Source organism: Grammomys surdaster, unplaced genomic scaffold (genome assembly GCF_004785775.1).
Source record: "Grammomys surdaster isolate TR1022 unplaced genomic scaffold, NIH_TR_1.0 100, whole genome shotgun sequence".
NCBI classification, from domain to species: domain Eukaryota; kingdom Metazoa; phylum Chordata; class Mammalia; order Rodentia; family Muridae; genus Grammomys; species Grammomys surdaster.
The window spans coordinates 4,689,000-4,708,687 of record NW_021604579.1 but is presented as its reverse complement, the minus strand read 5'-3'; the positions used below and the strand labels follow the sequence as shown (position 1 = coordinate 4,708,687).

The window sequence follows — 19,688 nt, the reverse complement described above, 5'->3', positions numbered from 1 at the left end:
AGCCGGGCGGTGGTGGTGCACGCCTTTAATCCCAGCACTTGGGAGGCAGAGGCAGGTGGATTTCTGAGTTCGAGGCTAGCCTGGTCTACAGAGTGAGTTCCAGGACAGCCAGGACTATACAGAGAAACCCTGTCTCGAAAAACCAAAAAAACAAACAAACAAACAAAATTATTTATTTTATGTATGTGAGTACATATACACCAGAAGAGGGCATCATATCTCATTATAGATTGTTGTGAGCCACCATGTGGTTGCTGGGAATTGACCTCTGGAAGAGCAGTCAGTGCTCTTAACCACTGAGCCATTTCTCTAGCCCCCATCTCCTTTTTTCTTTGCTAAATGTTCAACCAGCACTGTGTATAAGATATGTATAATAGGCAAAGCTTTTATATACATAAGAGTTGGCAGTTTGTCCAATGGGGCATCAAATTCTTTAGGGGGGGGGGCTTTCTTTTGGCTGCTGGCTCCAAAGTCATATAAACATCTGCTGAGACCAAAGAAATGGGCTTCTTTCAGAACCAAGTTCAGTTCTACAGCCTTGCAGGCTTTGTGTATAGTGAGCATCTGTACTTACATAGCAAGACAAAGGCTGGAACAGAATCTGGAAGGGAAGCTAGTCCTCGGTTTTAGTAAGATTCACTCTAGCTTTCTTAATTTAAACCACTGACCAGTTTCTTTCATATAAAAGTGTTACAGAAGATATTTCTTTAATTTCCTAGGTTAAACAGTCACCTTAGCTCTTCTCATATTTACTTGAATAAAGTGCTCCCATCCACTGTATTTCGAGAAAGGTTGCCTCTGTCTGTCCTGTGGTGATTTCCTTGAGCGCGATTATCATTTTTGTTTCGAGCTTACTAATTGTTCTCTCATTCTGAGAATTGCCAAATTCATCAGAACTTGCAGCGTCTGTACTCTTTCCAGTCATGACAGATGAATGTCCATCACTTAAGAGTCTGAGAACCTCCAGCTGGAGATGAGTCTTTTGTTGTTTTGTAATTGCTTAAAATTCTCCATTCACATCCTACATTGATAACCTAGGCACTTGCAACCAGGCCACATTCAGGGTAGGACTATCACTGCCTCTGAAGAATTGCATCTTGATATTTAAGATGTGTTCTTGGTAGAGCATCCAAAAGGGCTGGTAGATGTCATCTCTTCAGCCACTGCAGCTCCAGCAAACAGCTGCACTGACGCAGGAGGAGACTGTGTCAGTTAACTTTGTATATAATTTCCTGTTACTTTGTTCTTCATCCCAGTAAAATTGTTTAATTTGCTGATATATTTTAATCATAAAAATCGAGAATTTTATAAACACATTTAATCCTCTGTGAATTATATATACAAATATATAAAGGTTCAATTTAGTGTTCACTTACTCATTCGTCTGTAAACAGATACTTATTAAGCCCTTACAATAGGCCAGCTGAAAATAAAAAAATGAAAACAAACCCTTGTTTACAAAGAGTTCACAATCTCAAGGGAAAAGACAAACATGAAACTATTAATTACACTGATAGTCATTTGTTCAAATAAAGATAAAAGTGATGAAAAATGAGAACTCTGAAGAAGTACTTTGCTAAGCGTCCAAAGACATAAGGGAAGACTTGAGTAAATATCATGCAAGTTGAGAACTCGGAATAAGAAGGGGCAGAAAAGGTCATGTTGGTATAGGGAATGTCATATATAAAGGCAAAGGCAAAGACAATGGAGAAACTTACCATGGTAAAGAACCACGCAGTCAGCCTGATGTGTTTGTGTGTTGTGTAGTGGGAACAAGTCTGAGAGCTTGAAAGAGATCCCAGCACATTGCACTGTCCTGTGATCAGTGATGAGACAGTTAAAGATTCAAAACTTGTGTTCAGCAAACATTTGTATATTTATCTTATGCTAGTTTTTGTTTTAGGTACCAGAAATACAAGATAATGTGGAAATGACATGATTTTTTCAATAAAAGGGGGAGTAGGCTGGTAAGGTTGTTTAGTAGGTATAGGCATATGCCATGAAAGCTGAGTACCTAAGTCCATATAAAGCCCATAGGAAGGCTGAAGGAGAACTGACTCCAAAGAATTTTCCTCTGACCACACAGAACTATTGCATCTTTCCCAATCACACACACACACACAAACACACATGCACACATACACGCTCCTATAAGAAATAAAAAATTAGCCGGGCGGTGGTGGCGCACTCCTCCCAAGTGCTGGGATTTATTTTATTTTATTTTATTTATTTTATTTATTTTTGGTTTTTCAAGACAGGGTTTCTCTGTGTAGCCCTGGCTGTCCTGGAACTCACTTGGTAGACCAGGCTGGCCTCGAACTCAGAAATCCGCCTGCCTCTGCCTCCCAAGTACTGGGATTAAAGGCGTGCACCACCACCGCCCGGCTACATGTGTTCATGTTTAAAAAGTTAAAAATTATTTCTTGATAAATAAAAGAACCAGTTAGGGTTTGTAGCTCAGGGTTAGAGTGCATAAAGCTTTGGGTTCAATCCGCAGTACTGGCAGGATAGAGGGGGTTACTAAGCAATTGACTGTATTTGGAAAGTACACTGATTTTAAAGAATAAAAAGTATAAATCTGTTCTAATTTTTAAAGCCTAAGATATTTCAGAAATTATGGTCATTTCAGATTTTGTTCTTGTGGTTATAATCATGAAAATTACATAACTGTTCTGGGCAATCAATGAAGTGATTGTTTCTTAGGTCTTTATTATTTGACTCTGGACAAAATCTTTCTTGTAAAATAGAATATAAACTCCACAGGCATAAATGCTAAAGCTTTTTCATCTAATGATTCAACGACTTGAAGTACCAGGTGGTTAAGTGTGAAGTGATATTCGAGCTAAGCAATGTAGACTATAGGATTTCCTTATTTGGAAAAGTTTCATCACATATATACAACATTATCTAGTATTTTAGCCTATCCTATTCTATTAGGTATTTATATGTCCAAATGGAAAATCATCCTTAGTATTTTCTATTTACTTCAAGATTGAGTTCAGTCTGTTTCTGGACTCTGCAGATTGTTTAATGATGAGAACAATGTTGAGGGAAATTCTCAGACCCTTTCTATTGCTATTTGTACTGCCAGTCAGTATAATAAGCAGGAGAACAACACCTGTTGTAAGTCACCAGTTATGCATAGTTTTGGTTTTTGGTTTTTTGGATTTTTGAAACACGGTTTCTCTGTGTAGTCCTAACTGTCCTAGAACTAACTTTGTAGACCAGGCTGGCCTCAAACCCAAAGATCCACCTGCCTCTGCCTCCCAAGTGCTGGGATTATAGATGTGTGTGTGTGCCACTACATCTGGATTATGCATGGGTTTACAACAAAGTGTTTAGTACATATTTGAGCACAGCAAATTCTAGCAAGTACTTTTTCAACACTGTCCCTGCCTTATGAGGAGATTTTGATGGTTTTTAGTTTTTTAGTTTTTGAGACAAAGTCTTTCAATGTCTATATAGTCCAAGCTAGCCCCAAACTCATGGTTTTTCTATTCTGACCCCCGAGTGCTGCAGTCACGGTCATGTACCACCACTGTGGGTTTGACTCATTTGTTGATTCTTGCCCAAGTGATACTTGGTGCATGTTAAAGGTAAAGAAAGATGGTATTCTGGAAGGAACTCATAGCATGCATATATCTATAAAAGGCCAGTGATTTTCCTAGAAGTTGAGATATCAGAGACATCATGATATATAATTGAGAAGGGACTATGATATGGTTTTATTTTTGTATTTTTAAACAAGGTGTAGCCAGGCAGTGGTGCCGTACGCCTTTAATCCCAGCACTTGGGAGGCAGAGGCAGGTGGATTTCTGAGTTCGAGGCCAGCCTGGTCTACAGAGTGAGTTCCAGGACAGCCAGGACTACACAGAGAAACCCTGTCCTGAAAAAACCAAAAATAAATAAATAAATAAATAAATAAATAAATAAATAAATAAATAAAAGGTAGGGTTGGTAGAGGAGTCTAAATCACAGGTTGGAATAGAAATTTGAAATAAAGCATTTCTTTTTCATGTCAAAGCTTGCTTTGTGATTTGAGGGAAAATATACTACTTATAAACTAAACAAGAACTCCTTGAAAGTATTTGGTGCTTTATTCAGGGTCCACTCATTATTAAAGTATTTGAGATTTTTTTAAAATTGGCTGGAGGTTTTTGTTTTGTTTTGTTTGAGACAGGGTCTTCTCTCTATAGCCTGGCTTTCCTGGGACTTTCTATGTAAACCAGGCTGGCCTTGAACTCACAGAGATCCACTTGCCTTTGCTTCTCTTCAAAAATTGTTTTAAACTTGTACATGTGAATGAGATAAAACAAGAGCAACAGTTTATATATGTATTCCCTTAAAGAAACAAGTCTCTGCGAGTCCACCATTCCTGATTACTTTGCACCAAAAAGACAGACCTGTTATAGAATAGAAATAGGGATGTTGGCCTTTATAGCCTGCTAGAACCATTAGTTGAGTAAATAGTACACGTTCTTGTTAACTGCCTGTCCTCAGTCTACCCATCATCCTTCAAGCTTTGCAACTGGTATGAGATGCTATTGTCAAAGCTTAACCCTTTAAGTTTAGCCCTAAATTAACCCTTAAAAGTTGTAAAAGTCCTTGGGCATTAGAGTGCTCAGTAGATAGAACGGTTTTGTGATATCTTAGGGTTGTTTTGATTTGGTTTTTCCAGGTGTGTGCCATTGAGGAAAATGTAAGGGAAGAATCATCACAGAGATACCTAGGAAACTTTGTAAAGCAGTTTGGTCTTCCCCATAAGTTTTGGGCAATGTTCGGTGTTGTTTCTGTTACTTCTTTTGTTAAGAGAACACCGTATTCCAACTGAAGAGATAGCTCAGCTGATAGTGCTTGGTGGTAGTTTGAGCCTGGTAGTAGTGGCACATACTGTACTCCCACAGTGACTCAGCAGGAGGATCAGGATTCCAAGGTCATCCTTGACTCCGGAGTTAGTTAGAGACATCCTAGACTACACAACACCTTGTTTCAAAAAAATAAATAAAGCATTCTTTGTGTATTCCACATTTCTTGGTGTTGGAGACCTTGTGAATGGAGATGTAGTACTATATAACTCCTTGTATGGAGTTTTCTGTATCTTGGGTTTCTTGCTTTTTTGATTGTTCCATATGGCCACCATTTTGGAATTGTGTGTTTAAGGATGAAGTGTCCTTAAACATACTTACTCTTCTTTTTTTTTGGTTTTTTTTTTTTTTTTTTTGGTTTTTTGAGACAGGGTTTCTCTGTGTAGCCCTGGCTGTCCTGGAACTTACTCTGTAGACCAGGCTGGCCTCGAACTCAGAAATCTGCCTGCCTCTGCCTCCCAAGTGCTGGGATTAAAGGCGTGTGCCACCACCGCCCAGCATACTTACTCTTCTTTCTGCTCTCCCCCATGGAATTCTTTTTCCCTCTCATCTGCAGTACTCACAGGATTCTATATTGTACTAGTGTTGTTGTGGACTTGTCCTTATCACCATTTTAAGTCCAAAATCTACTACAAGAATTATTTCTAACATTTAAGAGTTCTTTATTGGCTGGAGAGATGGCTCAGTGGTTAAGAACAGACTGCTCTTCCAGAGGTCCTGAGTTCAATTCTCAGCAACCACCCCATAGCTCACAACCATCTGTAATGGGATCCCATACTTTCTTCTGGTGTGCCTGATGAAAGTACTACAGTGTATTCACATAAAGTAAATAGATCTTTGCTGGGCGGTGGTGGCGCACGCCTTTAATCCCAGCACTTGGGAGGCAGAGGCAGGCGGATTTCTGAGTTCGAAGCCAGCCTGGTCTACAAAGTGAATTCCAGGACAGCCAGGGCTACACAGAGAAACCATGTCTTGAAAAACCAAAAAAAAAAAAAAAAAAAGATAAAGAGTTCTTTATTAAACATTTGAGACTGCAATGAAAACTATGAACTATCTTTCCAGGAAAATATGTACAAAAGTATATAAAAAGTTTTTATAATCCAAGATATCTAAAGTCCAAGAGATTCACTCCAAGATAAAGGATAGTGTTTCTAGACTGTGTATTCCCTCAGGACAGTACTTGTTTCACTGACAGAGCTTGTCGTCATCCAGCAGATCTCACTACCTGTATAGAAGAAGATGCGGGATGAATTGTGACTTGATTAACTGGTTAGCCCTAAAGACTCTCTAAACAGGATGTTTTTCTTTGTTTCTTTAGGCTTCCATCTGAGTGGCACAGTAACGGAACCAGCCACTGCTTCTGAACCAGCAGTGACTTACAAAGTTGCAATCAGTTTTGATCGATGCAAAATCACTTCTGTGAGCTGCGGATGTGGGAATAAGGACATTTTCTACTGTGCTCACGTGGTAGCACTCTCTCTCTACAGGATCCGGAAACCAGACCAAGTCAAACTTCGTCTTCCTATCTCAGAAACCCTTTTCCAGATGAACAGGGACCAGCTACAGAAGTTTATTCAGTATTTAATCACAGCACACCACACTGAAGTTCTTCCTACTGCACAAAAGCTGGCAGATGAGATTCTGTCCTCCAACTCAGAAATCAACCAAGTGAATGGTAATTGTTTAACATTCCTTGACTTTAAAAAATTAGCTTTTCATAACTACTATTAAAAGCAATATTTTTTTCCCTTCCACTGTGTTGTATTTTAAGAGGTTGGAACTATTCTACTCTTGTAATAATTTAACCTTATTCAACTTATTTTGTCCAAACAACTGTAATTAACTCTTAGTTTCTTTTCTTTTTATGGGGAGTGGGAGTGAGACAGGGTTTCTCTGTGTAGCCTTGGCTGTCTTGGAACTTGCTCTGTAGACCAGGCTGGCCTCAAACTCATAGAGATCCTCTTGCTTCTGCCTCTTGAATGCTGGGATTAAAGGCATGTTTTAGTTTCTGAAAACAGTTCATTTCTATTTCATAGATGTTTTAGCCTGGGGTGTTGGTAGCATTCTACTTCTTGACCTTTGTTGGTAGTTACACAGTATTAATCACTATGTAATAATCTTTGCTATAGATTGTAGGGTGACCAAGCCAGCTCAGTCAGTCAACAGGTTCTCCAGTGTAGGAGTGAGGATTAAAAGGAAAGCAACAATTAGACAACACTGTAGCATGACCCCAGCCAGTTCTGAGGCTGAGGTGGGTTTATTTTTTCCCAATCTGCTTTTATCCCATTTTAATTACATGCAAATAATAAGGTCAGTCCTAGGTTGAGGAACTATCAGTACAATAGATAATAGTCAAGGAACAAGCAAGACAATAAACACAAGTAGTCAAAGAACAAGCAAGGCAATAAACAAAGTCCCCTAATCACTGTTTCAAAGGGCTTATCTGGATGACCAAAATATCTGAGCCTACTTCCCTGTCCTAGCCCAACCTACTTCTTTGTTCTAGCCCAAAGTCATATTCATACCTGAACCCTACTTCTTTGTTCTAGCCTAAGATTAAGCTTCTTGCCTGAAATTACTTCCTGATCATGGCCCAAAGATTCCTGCCTGAAGCCCATTTTCTTGTCCTTAGCCAGTGTCAGATTCCTGCCAAGCAGCTCCAAAAGCTCTCCACTGTAGAGTTTCTATAATTTATATTATAATAAATATTTAACATCTGAGGATGTAGGTCAGTGATAGAGCTCTGGCCTGGTATGTTCAAGGATCTGAGTCCAGTCCCTAGAACTGGAATAAAAATAGAATTTACTTATTCCCCCGCGCGGGGGCCCCCCCAGGTGTGGGGACATAGTTTTTGTGTATAGCCCTGGCTGACCTGGGCTTCAATTTGAAGATCAGAGTGGTCTTGAACTCAGAAATCCACCTGTCTCTGCCTCCCCAGTGCTAGGATTAAAGGCGTGCACCATCATGGCCCAGTCATTAGTAACAGTAAACTATGACTGGTGAGTTTTTTTAAATGCTTTTGTATACTTTCTATAGTAAGTATGTGCTACTTTTATAGTTCAAAAAGATGTTTAAGGACCAGGTACAGTTGCCACACCTATTGGCCAATCCTAGTCCTTGGGAATTGGGAACAAAAGGATCAATAACTCAGGTCATTCTCACATTGCAGCAAGTTCAATGGCAACTTTAGCTACAATAGCTCCTACTCAAGGAACAGGAGTCAGGGAACTGGTTCCTTAGACCTCAAAGCTCCCTTAGAACATGTGTCATGAGAAAAAGCCAGTTCCTGAAATGGTTTCGAGTGGATTGATTCTAATAGTAATAGTAGACCATTAGAGGACTTTAAATAAGAGATGGTGTGATATTTCTTATTTAGCTAATTGGGTGCTTTGTCTGTGGCTTGATTAATAATTATTTATGAAAGATACCCCTTCCATTTTATCTTCTCCTATCACCTTGAAGAAGAACTCACTATCACACTAAAGTGTCATTTACTTTGTTGTGTTACCAGAAGGTAAGTCACCTCATTCTCATTCTTTTTATGAGAAGGCTAAACTATTCAAACCAACAAACCTATATAAGAACAATTTAATTCAATGTAATTTAAATTTAAATCAATAGATGTGAACTGAGAGTTAATGGACAGCCAAGGAAGCTAATTTGTAAACTTCAGGTATTGCTTACCTAACTGAAATGGTTCTCCTCACTAACTCCTAAGTTTTTCCTCTCCTCTCCTCTGTCTGACTTTGGAATGTGGGCATTTCTTCCTTCCTTCCTTCCTTCCTTCCTTCCTTCCTTCCTTCCTTCCTCCCCTCCTCCTCCTCCCCCCTCCTCTTCCTCCTCCTCCTTCTTTTTCTTTTTTTTTGGTTTTGGTTTTTCAAGACAGGGTCTCTCTGTGTAGTCCTGGCTGTCCTGGAACTCACTCTGTAGACCAGGCTGGCCTCGAACTCAGAAATCCATCTGCCTCTGCCTCCCAAGTGCTGGGATTAAAGGCTTGTGCCACCACTGCCTGGCCAGTGGGCATTACTTTTTAATCTTTTCCACCTCAGTTTCTGTGATCTCTATAGACAATTTCAGCTAAACCCTTGATTTCAGATGTTATCCATTTATCATGACACACAGATTCATTTTTCTGGTCAGCTCTTGTGAACTTTATATATCCACCTGGTTTTTATATCACAGAGACATCCCAAGATCAGTAGATCCAAATGTGAATGTATAGTCTATATTCTTTTACCTTTTTAATTTTGGGCAGTGCCAGGGATGGACTGAGGTCCGTTCATATGTTAGGGAAGTGTACTACCACTGAACTGCACACTGGCTAGAGTTAAGTTCCTCAGACTTGCTTATTCTTCTGCTCACTTTTCATCCCAACGATCAGCACTGTGCTCTAGACATGGACACAAACCTGTATTCATCTCTAACATCTTTTCTTTCTACATGCATTCCATTGCAAAATCTTTCACCTAGATTGCCATATTGTTCCCCTTTATTCTCTCCTTCACAGAACCATCCCAAGTGATTTTCCTATGACTGTCCTAGTTAGGGTTTCCATTATTGAGAAGAGACACCATGGCAAGGCAACTCTTATAAGGGACAACATTTAATTGGGGCTGGCTTACAGGTTCAGAGGTTCAGTATGCTATCATCAAGGCAGGAAGTATGGCAGCATCCAGGCAGGCATGATGCTAGAGAAGCTGAGAGTTCTACATCTTGTTCTAAAGGTAACCAAGAGAAGACTGATTACTAGGCAGGTAGGAAGAGGGACTCTCAAAGCCCACATCAAAGTAACACACTTCCTCCAACAAGGCCACACCTCCTAATCATGCCTCTCCCTGGGCCAAGCTTATACAAACCATTAACATATAACTACAGATATTGTCACACCATTTTGTTTGTTTGTTTTTGCTTTTGTTTTGTTTGTTTTTGAGACAGGGTGTCACTATGTAGTCCTGGCTGTCCTGGAACTCACTTTGTAGACCAAACTGCTGGTCTCTAACTCACAGAGAGAGATTGACCTTTCTCTGCCTCCAGAGTTCTATAGTTAAAGACGTGCTCTACTGCCGGCCGGCTGCACCGCTTCTTACTGAAGGTACTGCAGTGCTCTCCTGTTACTGTTAGGATGAAGTCCACACTCTGATGTGTAAAACACTGCACAAACTAGCTTTTGCCTACTTTTTTTTTTTTTTTTGGTTTTTTGAGACAGGGTTTCTCTGTGTAGCCCTGGCTGTCCTGGAACTCACTCTGTAGACCAGGCTAGCCTCGAACTCTCGAACTCAGAAATCCACTTGCCTCTGCCTCCCAAGTGCTGGCATTAAAGGCGTGTGCCACCACCGCCCGGCAAAATTAGAATTTTTTTTGTTTTGTTTTTGTTTTTTTGGTCCTGTTTTGTTTTTAAAATAAGATCTCACTATATTGCTCCAGCCAGAACTCTTGAACAAAGAGGTCCTCCTCCCCAAGCCTCACAAGTTGCTGGGACTAGAGGTACTGCATCTGTCTAAATGTTTGCTTAATAAACAAAAATATTGAGTTTGAAGAGATGGTCAGTAGTTAAGAGCACTGGTTGCACTTCCAAAGGACCCAGGTTCAGTTCCCAGAATCCACGTGTCAGCTCACTACCTGTATAACTGTAGTCCCATATAACTGGAATTATAAGCACAGACTTCTTCTGATATGAAGACATCCATGCTGACAAAACACTCATCTACCTAAATAAGTCTTTTTTAAAAAACATGGAAATATTCTGTGGTTCAGAGCATGATGCTACACATATGTAAATCTTGGGAGGCCAAGGAAGGGGGATCCAGAATTCAAATTCAACCTTGTCTACGTCATGGAATTGAGGCTAGTGAGGCCAGCCTTGTCAACATAGGAAGACCATGTCTTACACACACACACACCCTCTGTAGGGCTTCTTGCCATTTCATGCTTTTTTCAGATGACTAATAGTCTTAACAGTCACATCAATTTTCTATTGTATCTTGCCTAAATGTCAACCTACTCTCTTCTTTTCTTTGCAGTGACCTAGCTCTATTCTAGCAGTTCATTCTGTAAAACCTCACTAGATATTTTAGATATTTTTAATGGGCCTGATTTCTTTCACAACTGCTGTGACCATGAGGATCCATAGTGTTCTATAGTTTCCTACTTTTCTTCAAACCTCCTCAAATCCTGAGAGATGATATCATTCCATACTTCTAGCCCAGTTGATTAAAGCCAGCTCTCTTCTTAGGCAGGCTCCTAATTCTGCATTTTATTTCTTTTCATTTTTTTGGGGGGGGGTAGTTTATGAGACAGGGTTTCTCTGTATAGCCCTGGCTGTTCTGGAACTCACTCTGTAGACCAGGCTGGCCTCGAACTCAGAAATCCGCCTGCCTCTGCCTCCCAAGTACTGCCTCCCAAGTGCTGGGATTACAGGCATGAGCCACCACCTAATTCTACATTTTCATTTTCTAATTGAATCACATAGGATGATAATTGGTCCAGCTGCCTCTGCCTTCTGCTTTGGGACCACTACTGTTACTCTTTCCTCATTCTTTATGCCCAAAGTACCCCAAAACCCAGTCCTTGGCTTAACCTAATTGATCTCAGTTCCTTCTCTGCCAAGCTACCAAATCAGTTCCAAAACATTCCAAAAGCATGTCCACAAGAATTGTCTTAACAGTTACCAGCAGTATGCTAATACATTATTCACCCAAATTTAGCTAGAGATTGAAATTCGAGCAAGAAGCCAACAAACTTTCAGGGAAGATGTCTGAGTGAATAACTGCAACTGTGTGTAAAGTGGTTTTGCTGAGTAAGCCCAGATACAAAGAACAACGTGGATAAAATCATGTCACCACAAATACAGCTCTGTTGTGCTTTAGGAAGTAGTTTTATGGTAAAATACGATGGAACATATTTATTGGTTGAGATGTCTCATGTAACCTAGGCTATCTTTAAATTTACTATTTAATCAATGGATTTGAACTCCAGACCCTTCTGCTTTTACCTCCTGAGTTCTGGGGATTACATATTATGTACCACCACTGTTACAGCTAAAAGGGAAAAAGTATTCTGGTGGTTAGGAGCCAAGGAATACCACAAAGCCACACCACACAACAAACCTCACACAAGAGATTTATTGTAAGGGAAAAGCACAGCAGATGGCTGCCTCTGCTTGGATGGGCAAGAAACAGCAGAAAACTGAGCAGAGGCAGGCTTTTCCTAGGGTTTCTTGCAGGGTGGAGCTTTCCAAAGTAGTTTGGGATTGGAGGGATTATGTGACTTGACCTTGGGGCAAGATAAGGGATTGGCGGGATTTTTTTGGCTTGATTTTGAGCTTTTTCTTCATTTTTTTTCCCCCCCTGTAGTTCAGGGCCTGGCCACTCTCCTGCCACCAGGGGCCTACATTACCATACCTAGCTAAAAATACACCTTTATGTTCTAAGAAAATATATTTAGTTTTAAAAATAATATATGTGTGTTAATAGAAAGTTGAACTTCAGAGGTCAAGGCAAAGTAATATCACATTCCTAGGGAGGAAATGGTATGATTTTTCCTCCTGTGTTTTGAAGATACAAAGGAGAAACAGAGTGAGCCTCCCCTCTCATAGCCTCAGAATACAGCCCAGAATGCCTCTGTGATCAACTCTTTAGGGATTTTCTTTTCCTGTACAGCAACCAACCAGTTTCACAGCAGACACCAACATGGCCTCTAATATAATTCATTTTTGATACTAACTACCTGGAGATGGTGTGATACCTACATGTTGAAGGCTCAAAACTCTTCCCCTCTTCTGCCCTGCTTCAGATGCCAGCCTCATGCCTCAGGTTGTTTTAGCTTTTAACTAGCTGGCTGACTGACCATAAATCAAGATTCCCACACTCCTCTCCTGATGTTCAGTTAATTTGCTGGGTTAAGTCACAGAATCAGGGAAACATTTTACTTACATTTGTAGGTTCATTATAATATTACCAAAGGTACAACTGAAAAATATATTGGGCAAAGCATATGCTACAAGAGACCATGCTTCCGACTTTCTCCAGGTATACTGCTCTTGAGAACCCTCCTTCATGTTATACTCTCCAGAAGCTCTGCAAATTCTGTTATTGGGCTTGTTTTTGTTTTTGTAATTGTTATTACATAGATGTACTGGCTGGTTTTGTGTGTCAAATTGACACAAGCTGGAGTTATCACAGAGAAGGAAGATTCCCTTGAAGAAATGTCTCCATGAGATCTAGCTATAAAGCATTTTCTCAATTAGTGATGGGGGGGAAGGCCTTGCCCATTGTGGGTGGTGCCATCCATGGGCTTGTAGTCTTGGGTTCTATATGAAAGCAAGCTGAGCAAGGCAGGAGAAGTAATCCTGTAACATTCCTCTATGGCCTCTGCATCAGCTCCTGCTTCCTGACCTGCTTGACTTCCTTTGATGATGAACAGCAATGTGGAAGTGTAAGCTGAATAAATCCTTTCCTCTCAACTTGTTTCTTGGTCCTGATATTTTGCAGGAATAGAAACCCTGACTAAGACAATAGATAATAATTGATTAAAATCACTAGCCATTGGCAAACAACATAGCCTTTAGGACTCTTTTGTTATTAGAGGTTGACATGTGGGACTAAATGTCTCAACTCTCTGCCTGGGTGAGCAGAGCCAATACTGAAGCTGTCTAGCTTCTCTCAAGTGTCATCCCCAACTCATTACCACACAGAAAAACACCACTTTGAAAAGTACAGGGGGCTGGGCGGTGGTGGTGCACACCTGTAATCCCAGCATTTGGGAGGCAGAGGCAGGCGGATTTCTGAGTTCGAGGCCAGCCTGGTCTACAGAGTGAGTTCCAGGACAGCCAGGGCTACACAGAGAAACCCTGTCTCCAAAAAAAAAAAGAAAAGAAAAGAAAAGTAAAGTACAGGGAATTTAAAGTTGTGTATCATAACTGGAGGTGGGCTCAGCAGTTAAGAATACATGTTGCTCAACAGAAGACCTGGGTTTGATATCCACACTCCCATGGCAGCTAACAACTAGATGTAACTCTAGTCGCAGAGGATTTGATATCCTTTTCTATCTTCTCTAGGCACTGCACACGTGATATACAGACATACAGTTAGGCAAAACACACAAACACATAAATTGAAAAATCTTTTTTTAAAAATAGTTGTATGAGCCGGGCAGTGGTGGCGCACGCCTTTAATCCCAGCACTTGGGAGGCAGAGGCAGGCGGATTTCTGAGTTCGAGGCCAGCCTGATCTACAGAGTGAGTTCCAGGACAGCTAGAACTACATAGGGAAACCCTGTCTCGAAAAACAAAAAAACAAAAAACAAAAACAAAAAAAAAATTGGGCTGGAGAGATGGCTCAGTGGTTAAGAGCACCGACTGCTCTTCCAGAGACCCTGAGTTCAATTCCCAGCAACCATGGTGGTTCACAACCATCTGTAATGGGGTCTGATGCCCTCTTCTGGTGTGTCTAAAGAGAGCAATGGTGTACTCATATACATAAAATAAATCAATAAATCATTTAAAAAAATAGTTGTATGCCATGAACTGTAGAACAGAGGCCAAATGTATATTTAACGGTAGCACATGTGTATGTTTGTTGATTTTTGAATCAGGGTCTCTATGTAGCCTTGACTGTCCTAGAACTCTATAAACCAGGCTGGCCTCATACTCAGAGATCCACCCGCCTCTGCCTCCTGAGTGCTGGGACTAAAGGCATATGCCACCACTACCCATCAAAATATATGTATTTTTATTCTAGGCTTTTCAGTAGTCATAGACTTCATGTGACTTCTGTGAATGTAAAGCTAGCATACACCTTACATTTCTGAAGTGCTACACAGTTGCAAAGCACTGACTACCTGCATCTATGTGCTCACAGTGTTCCTATTCCTCACAGGCGCCCCTGACCCCACAGCTGGGGCCAGCATCAACGATGAGAACTGTTGGCACTTGGATGAAGAACAGGTGAAAGAACAAGTGAAGCTTTTTCTCTCCCAGGGGGGTTACTATGGCTCTGGGAAGCAGCTCAATTCAATGTTTGCCAAGGTAAGAAGTAAAAAGCTAGCCTGCCTGACTGCCTCCTTCTTTCCTTCTCTCCTTCTTTCCTTCCCTCCTTCCCTCCTTCCTTCCTCTTCTGCCTCCTTCCCTCCCACCCTCCTGGCTTCCTTCCTTCCCTCCCTTCTTCCCTCTGTCCTTCCTTCTTTTCAAATATTAAGTAAACTGTGTGTACCACACTTTTGCCTTCTGGTGTATGTACTTGGCTTACTTCACCTAGCTGTGCTTAAAACCTAGCAGGAGAAGATAAGCAGAGCCTCACAATCAGGTTATTTCATGGATCTCTCCTTCTGGTGGTCTGGATTTCTCTACTCTCTAAATGAGCACACAGTGCTGGAGAACTTTAGCAAGGAACCATCTTCCCTCTACTGTGACCCAAAAGCTGCCCGATGAAGCATCAGTGACTAGATTCTCAACAATGTTCCAAAAGAGACGATTTTGAAACTGGAGGTGCCCGTGCCAGGCAGGCTGGATTGGTTTTTGTCGTTTGTTTTCCTCTTTCCATTAACACCTTTACTGAGATATAACATATATTACATGGTTTACACATATAACCAGTACAATATTGGCTGGAGATACAGGTCAGTGGTAGAACACTTGCTAGCATGGGGTTGGTATATTCACACATATTTAGTATAGTGTCATCACCTGAATTAACATTCTTATCATCTTGGAAAGAAAGTTCATCCCTTACCTACCAGATGTAAGTGAGCTGCTTCAGAAACAAACTGAGATGTTTGTCTTTCCACAACATCAAATTTATTTTTTTCTAAAAAAAAGAAACAATAAATTCATAGTTGATGTCACTTTTGTTGGTCTTGATTTACCAAGTAGTACTGACTTCACACTACAGTCACAGGGTTTCTTAATTTAAAACTTATTTGAGGGCAGATCTTATGACATTATTGCTCAGAGCATAACCATATGGAATAGTTCTGTTTCCCCCTTTCCCTGGGTTCCAGGGATTGACCTCAGTCAGCAGGCTTGACAGCAGAGTATCATTATATCATCTATTTACCTGTGTAGGCAGTATGTGTGTGTGTTGTATATATGTGTGTATTGTGTTTGTGTGTATGTACAAATACAGAGAAGCAGATAATTTAACTCTTTTTTTTTTGGCTACATAAAAATAGAGCTACAGAGGTCATTGAGCCCTCTCTGAAGTCAAGAGCAGAGAGCAGGCACATGCAAAGAGAATCACTCAAAGGGGTGAGATAAAAATATTAAAATAAGTGGGAGGGAATGGTTCAGTTCGTAAACTGCACCTGCAGTTAAGTGGCTGCAGTGCTGACACAATGGGAGGCAGACATCCTGCATCTCTGGAGGTCACTGGTTAGTGGGCTTAGCCTACTTAGCAGAGTCCCAGGCCAGTGAGAGATGAAACAAAAGATGAAATGTACCTGAAGCACAACATTCAAGGTCATCCTCTAACTTCCACACAAACATACACATGTGCATGTACACATACATGAAGATACTGACATGAGATCCCAGTCACAAAACTGTTCTGAGATACAGAGAAAGTTCCAAGTACAGGGCTGGTTCAAGATGAGAAGCCAGATGGAAAGAACAGCATTCCAAGAAGGCACTGTCAAGCAGAGGGGTCTTGCTGGGTCGAAGCCCCAGAGACAGTCAGGAGTTCATTACCTGGTTTTGTGTCAGCTGGTCTGCTGATGAACTGGCGGGTATCCCTGCACCCCATTATTAAGTGTCCCTTCTTTTATATGACCCAGATAAGGAGATTGCCTCATCTTTTGGTCTGGTGTGTTCAGTAAGTTCACAAGTCTGCTTTTTTGACATGCTTTTGATGTTACCCACGTGTTCCTGATTTGTTAAGTTCATGGGTGGTCATATTTTGCACGAAGGAGTTGTTTATCAGCATGTGCCCCTGGTTAGTGGTGGGTAGGTGGTAGTTATTTACTTACACAAACAAGATGTGGAGCTCTTCTGCATCAGCATTTGCATTCAACATGAGCCAAACTGTTGTCTTATAAAATGGAGTTAATCTGGGCAAGGCACAACCTAAAGGCTATGTTTGATTCAACACAGAGTAACTGGAGCAGATGGCAGCCTCATCTCCACACTAACACTCTCTCTCATCCTCCATGGCCACCTACCCACCCCTAGCTCTCAGTAACCTTCTAATCTACTGTCTGTCTCTATAAGTTTCCCTATTCTGGACTTTTCAAATAATAAAAATATATATGAGTGTGTGTGTGTGTGTGTTGTGACTGACGTCTTTACTTCTTAGCCTGATGTTTTAAATGTTCATCTTTACAGTTAAGTAATCCATTTTATTTATCCTTTGTCTGTTAGTAGACGCTTGGATTGCTTTCACCTTTTGGCTACTCTAAAAAAAGGTTGTTATTAACATTCTTTTTTTTTTTTTAAAGGGGAGGGGGTTTATTCAGGGCAGAGGGCAAAGGTAGGGAAAGAAAAGGGAGAAGATGGTGGAGAAAGAGGAGAGAGAGAGGAGAGAGAAGTGGAGGCTGGCCATGACCACGTGGAGAGAGCAGGAAGGGAAGGGAGGAAGGGCGAGGAGAATCTAGAGGCAAGAGAGTAAGAGAGTGCTATTAACATTCTTATATACATAGAGTATTTTCCAAGGTTGCTGCCTCATTGTAAAGTCTCACTAGCAGTTTATGGGTCCTGATTTCTTTACTTTTACCAGACCAAAACTGTCATTGTCCTTTGATTCCAGCTATCCTAATGTGTTTAAAGAAGTATTTCATTATATATAACAGGCTTTCTTGATATATGTAGGAATTTCACTTACAGAGTTGAAAGGCTTTCTTTCTGCCTCTTAAATGTACTATGCAAGTACATCATCTTCTCAACCTGTTCTCCGTCCTTCACCTTCTCCTTTTTTATACTGTGTGGTTACCAATCACTTGCCCCTCCTTGTACTTCAGGTTCGAGAGATGCTTCGGATGAGAGATTCCAATGGAGCCAGGATGCTGACACTTATCACTGAGCAATTTATGGCTGATCCACGCCTCACACTCTGGAGGCAGCAAGGAACAAGCATGACAGACAAATGCAGGCAGCTCTGGGATGAGCTAGGTGAGTCTCTATCCCTCACAAATCCCATATCCTGTCACTTTGCCCTCTAACACATACGTTAATGAAGATTTGCTGTCATTCTTTGTGTGGGTCTTGCTAATTCTATCTGGTGAAACATTTTAGATTCTACAGAAGCTTCCTAATCTTGCTTCATTGCTTCTGCAGCAGTGAGCCTTCCTGTTAAGGATTCTAAATCATGCTGCCTACATTGCTGAAAGAAAAAACCTCTTCACTCGGCTTCAGTTGCATGGCATTACCCCAGCTCTCTAAGTGCTTAGCCTCAAGGTCTGGTGATGTGGCTCAGCTAGTAGAGTACTTCCTTAGCATGAGTAAGGCCCAGGGTTCAATACCCAGCACTGCGTAAAACCAGGTGTGCTGCCACATTCCTGTAATCTCAGCACTTGGAAGGTGGAGGAAGGAGAAACAGGAATTCAAGATCATCCAAACTTACTTAGTTCCAGCCCACTTGGGCTACATTAAACCTTGTCTTAAAACAAAACATAATACAACACAACCTTGGCCTCACTCTAGATGCTTTCTCTGAGTCTCCTCTCTGGTATCGTGCCTAGCCAGATCACTCAGGTATGAGGAGGTTTCCAGTACTTAAGCTTTAGCCTTCTACTGTACTCTTCTTTCTCTCTTTCTGCATTAAAGAGCAAGCCAGGCATGGTGGCACACTTTAATCCCAGCACTCAAGAGGCAGAAGCAGGCTGGTCTATGTAGTTTAAGGCCAGCCTGGTCTAAATAGAGAGATCCAGGTCCACTAGGACTGTATAGTGAAATCTTGTCTCAGAAAGTACAAAAAGGAATAAACAAATATAATTCTAAATAAAAGAGTTGAGCCAATATAAGTAAACTTTCATCTTTAGTTAGTATCTGAAATTGAGGCTGTGTGGCCTTTAAGACATTTCCATTTGAGAACAAAAATACCAATACACTTTAAGAGGCTGTGAAATCTGGTGCTGGAGACATTCAGCTCAGTGGTTAAGAACATGTATTGGTCTTGCAGATTGCCCAAGTTCAATTTCCAGTACCCATGTCAGGCAGCTCACAAGTGCTTATAACTCTAGCTCCAGGGTGGTGCCTCTTACTCAGGCACAAGCACATATATAGACATATATACATGTATATATAAGTAAGTAATAATAAAATAGTTTTTTGGAAAAGACTGTGAAAACAAAAGAAAGAAAAGGACTGTGAGATCCTCATCCATGATTAAGAGGCATTAGATAACTGGAATTCCAGCATTTGGAAACCTAAGTCTAAGGGAGGGGGAGTTCAAGACCAACTAGCCTGAACAATTTAATTTAGCAAGACCTTACTTGGGGAAAAATCACTACATTTCTACTTATTGCTAACTGGAGACTGAGAAAGTATCTGGCACAGCTACACAGTCAGTCTTCAGAAGAACCTGTTTTCATTAGAAAGGAGAGTGAAGTGGTCAAAGGAATTGTTTTCATTTGTTCTTTGGAATATATGATATTCCACCACAGTGACCAAAACCTGGAAAAGCAGTGTTTTAAGGCATCACAAACTTTGATCAGCAGTTCTAAAATCCAAGTCAGAGTAAATCATTTTTCTTTGAAAAAAGAAATACTAAGATTTGTTCAGCAATAATGTATTAGACTAGATCCTTCTCAAGGTTTTTGTTTGTTTGTTGTGTATCCCTGGCTGTCCTGGAACTCACTCTGTAGACCAGGCTGGCCTCGAACTCAGAAATCCGCCTG

The 19,688-nt window shown here is 40.8% G+C and overlaps 1 protein-coding gene across 1 annotated transcript in view; it reads left to right on the top strand.

Annotated features, from left to right (window-relative positions):
* The window catches only part of Zswim5 (zinc finger SWIM-type containing 5), a 110,188-nt gene that overhangs the window by 69,855 nt on the left and 20,645 nt on the right, over window positions 1-19,688 (top strand). Inside the window, exons 2-4 of the mRNA XM_028785590.1 lie at window positions 6,184-6,540; window positions 14,741-14,889; window positions 17,811-17,961. Of these exons, the coding sequence (XP_028641423.1) occupies window positions 6,184-6,540; window positions 14,741-14,889; window positions 17,811-17,961 (657 nt within the window). The remainder of the gene's footprint in view (window positions 1-6,183; window positions 6,541-14,740; window positions 14,890-17,810; window positions 17,962-19,688) is intronic.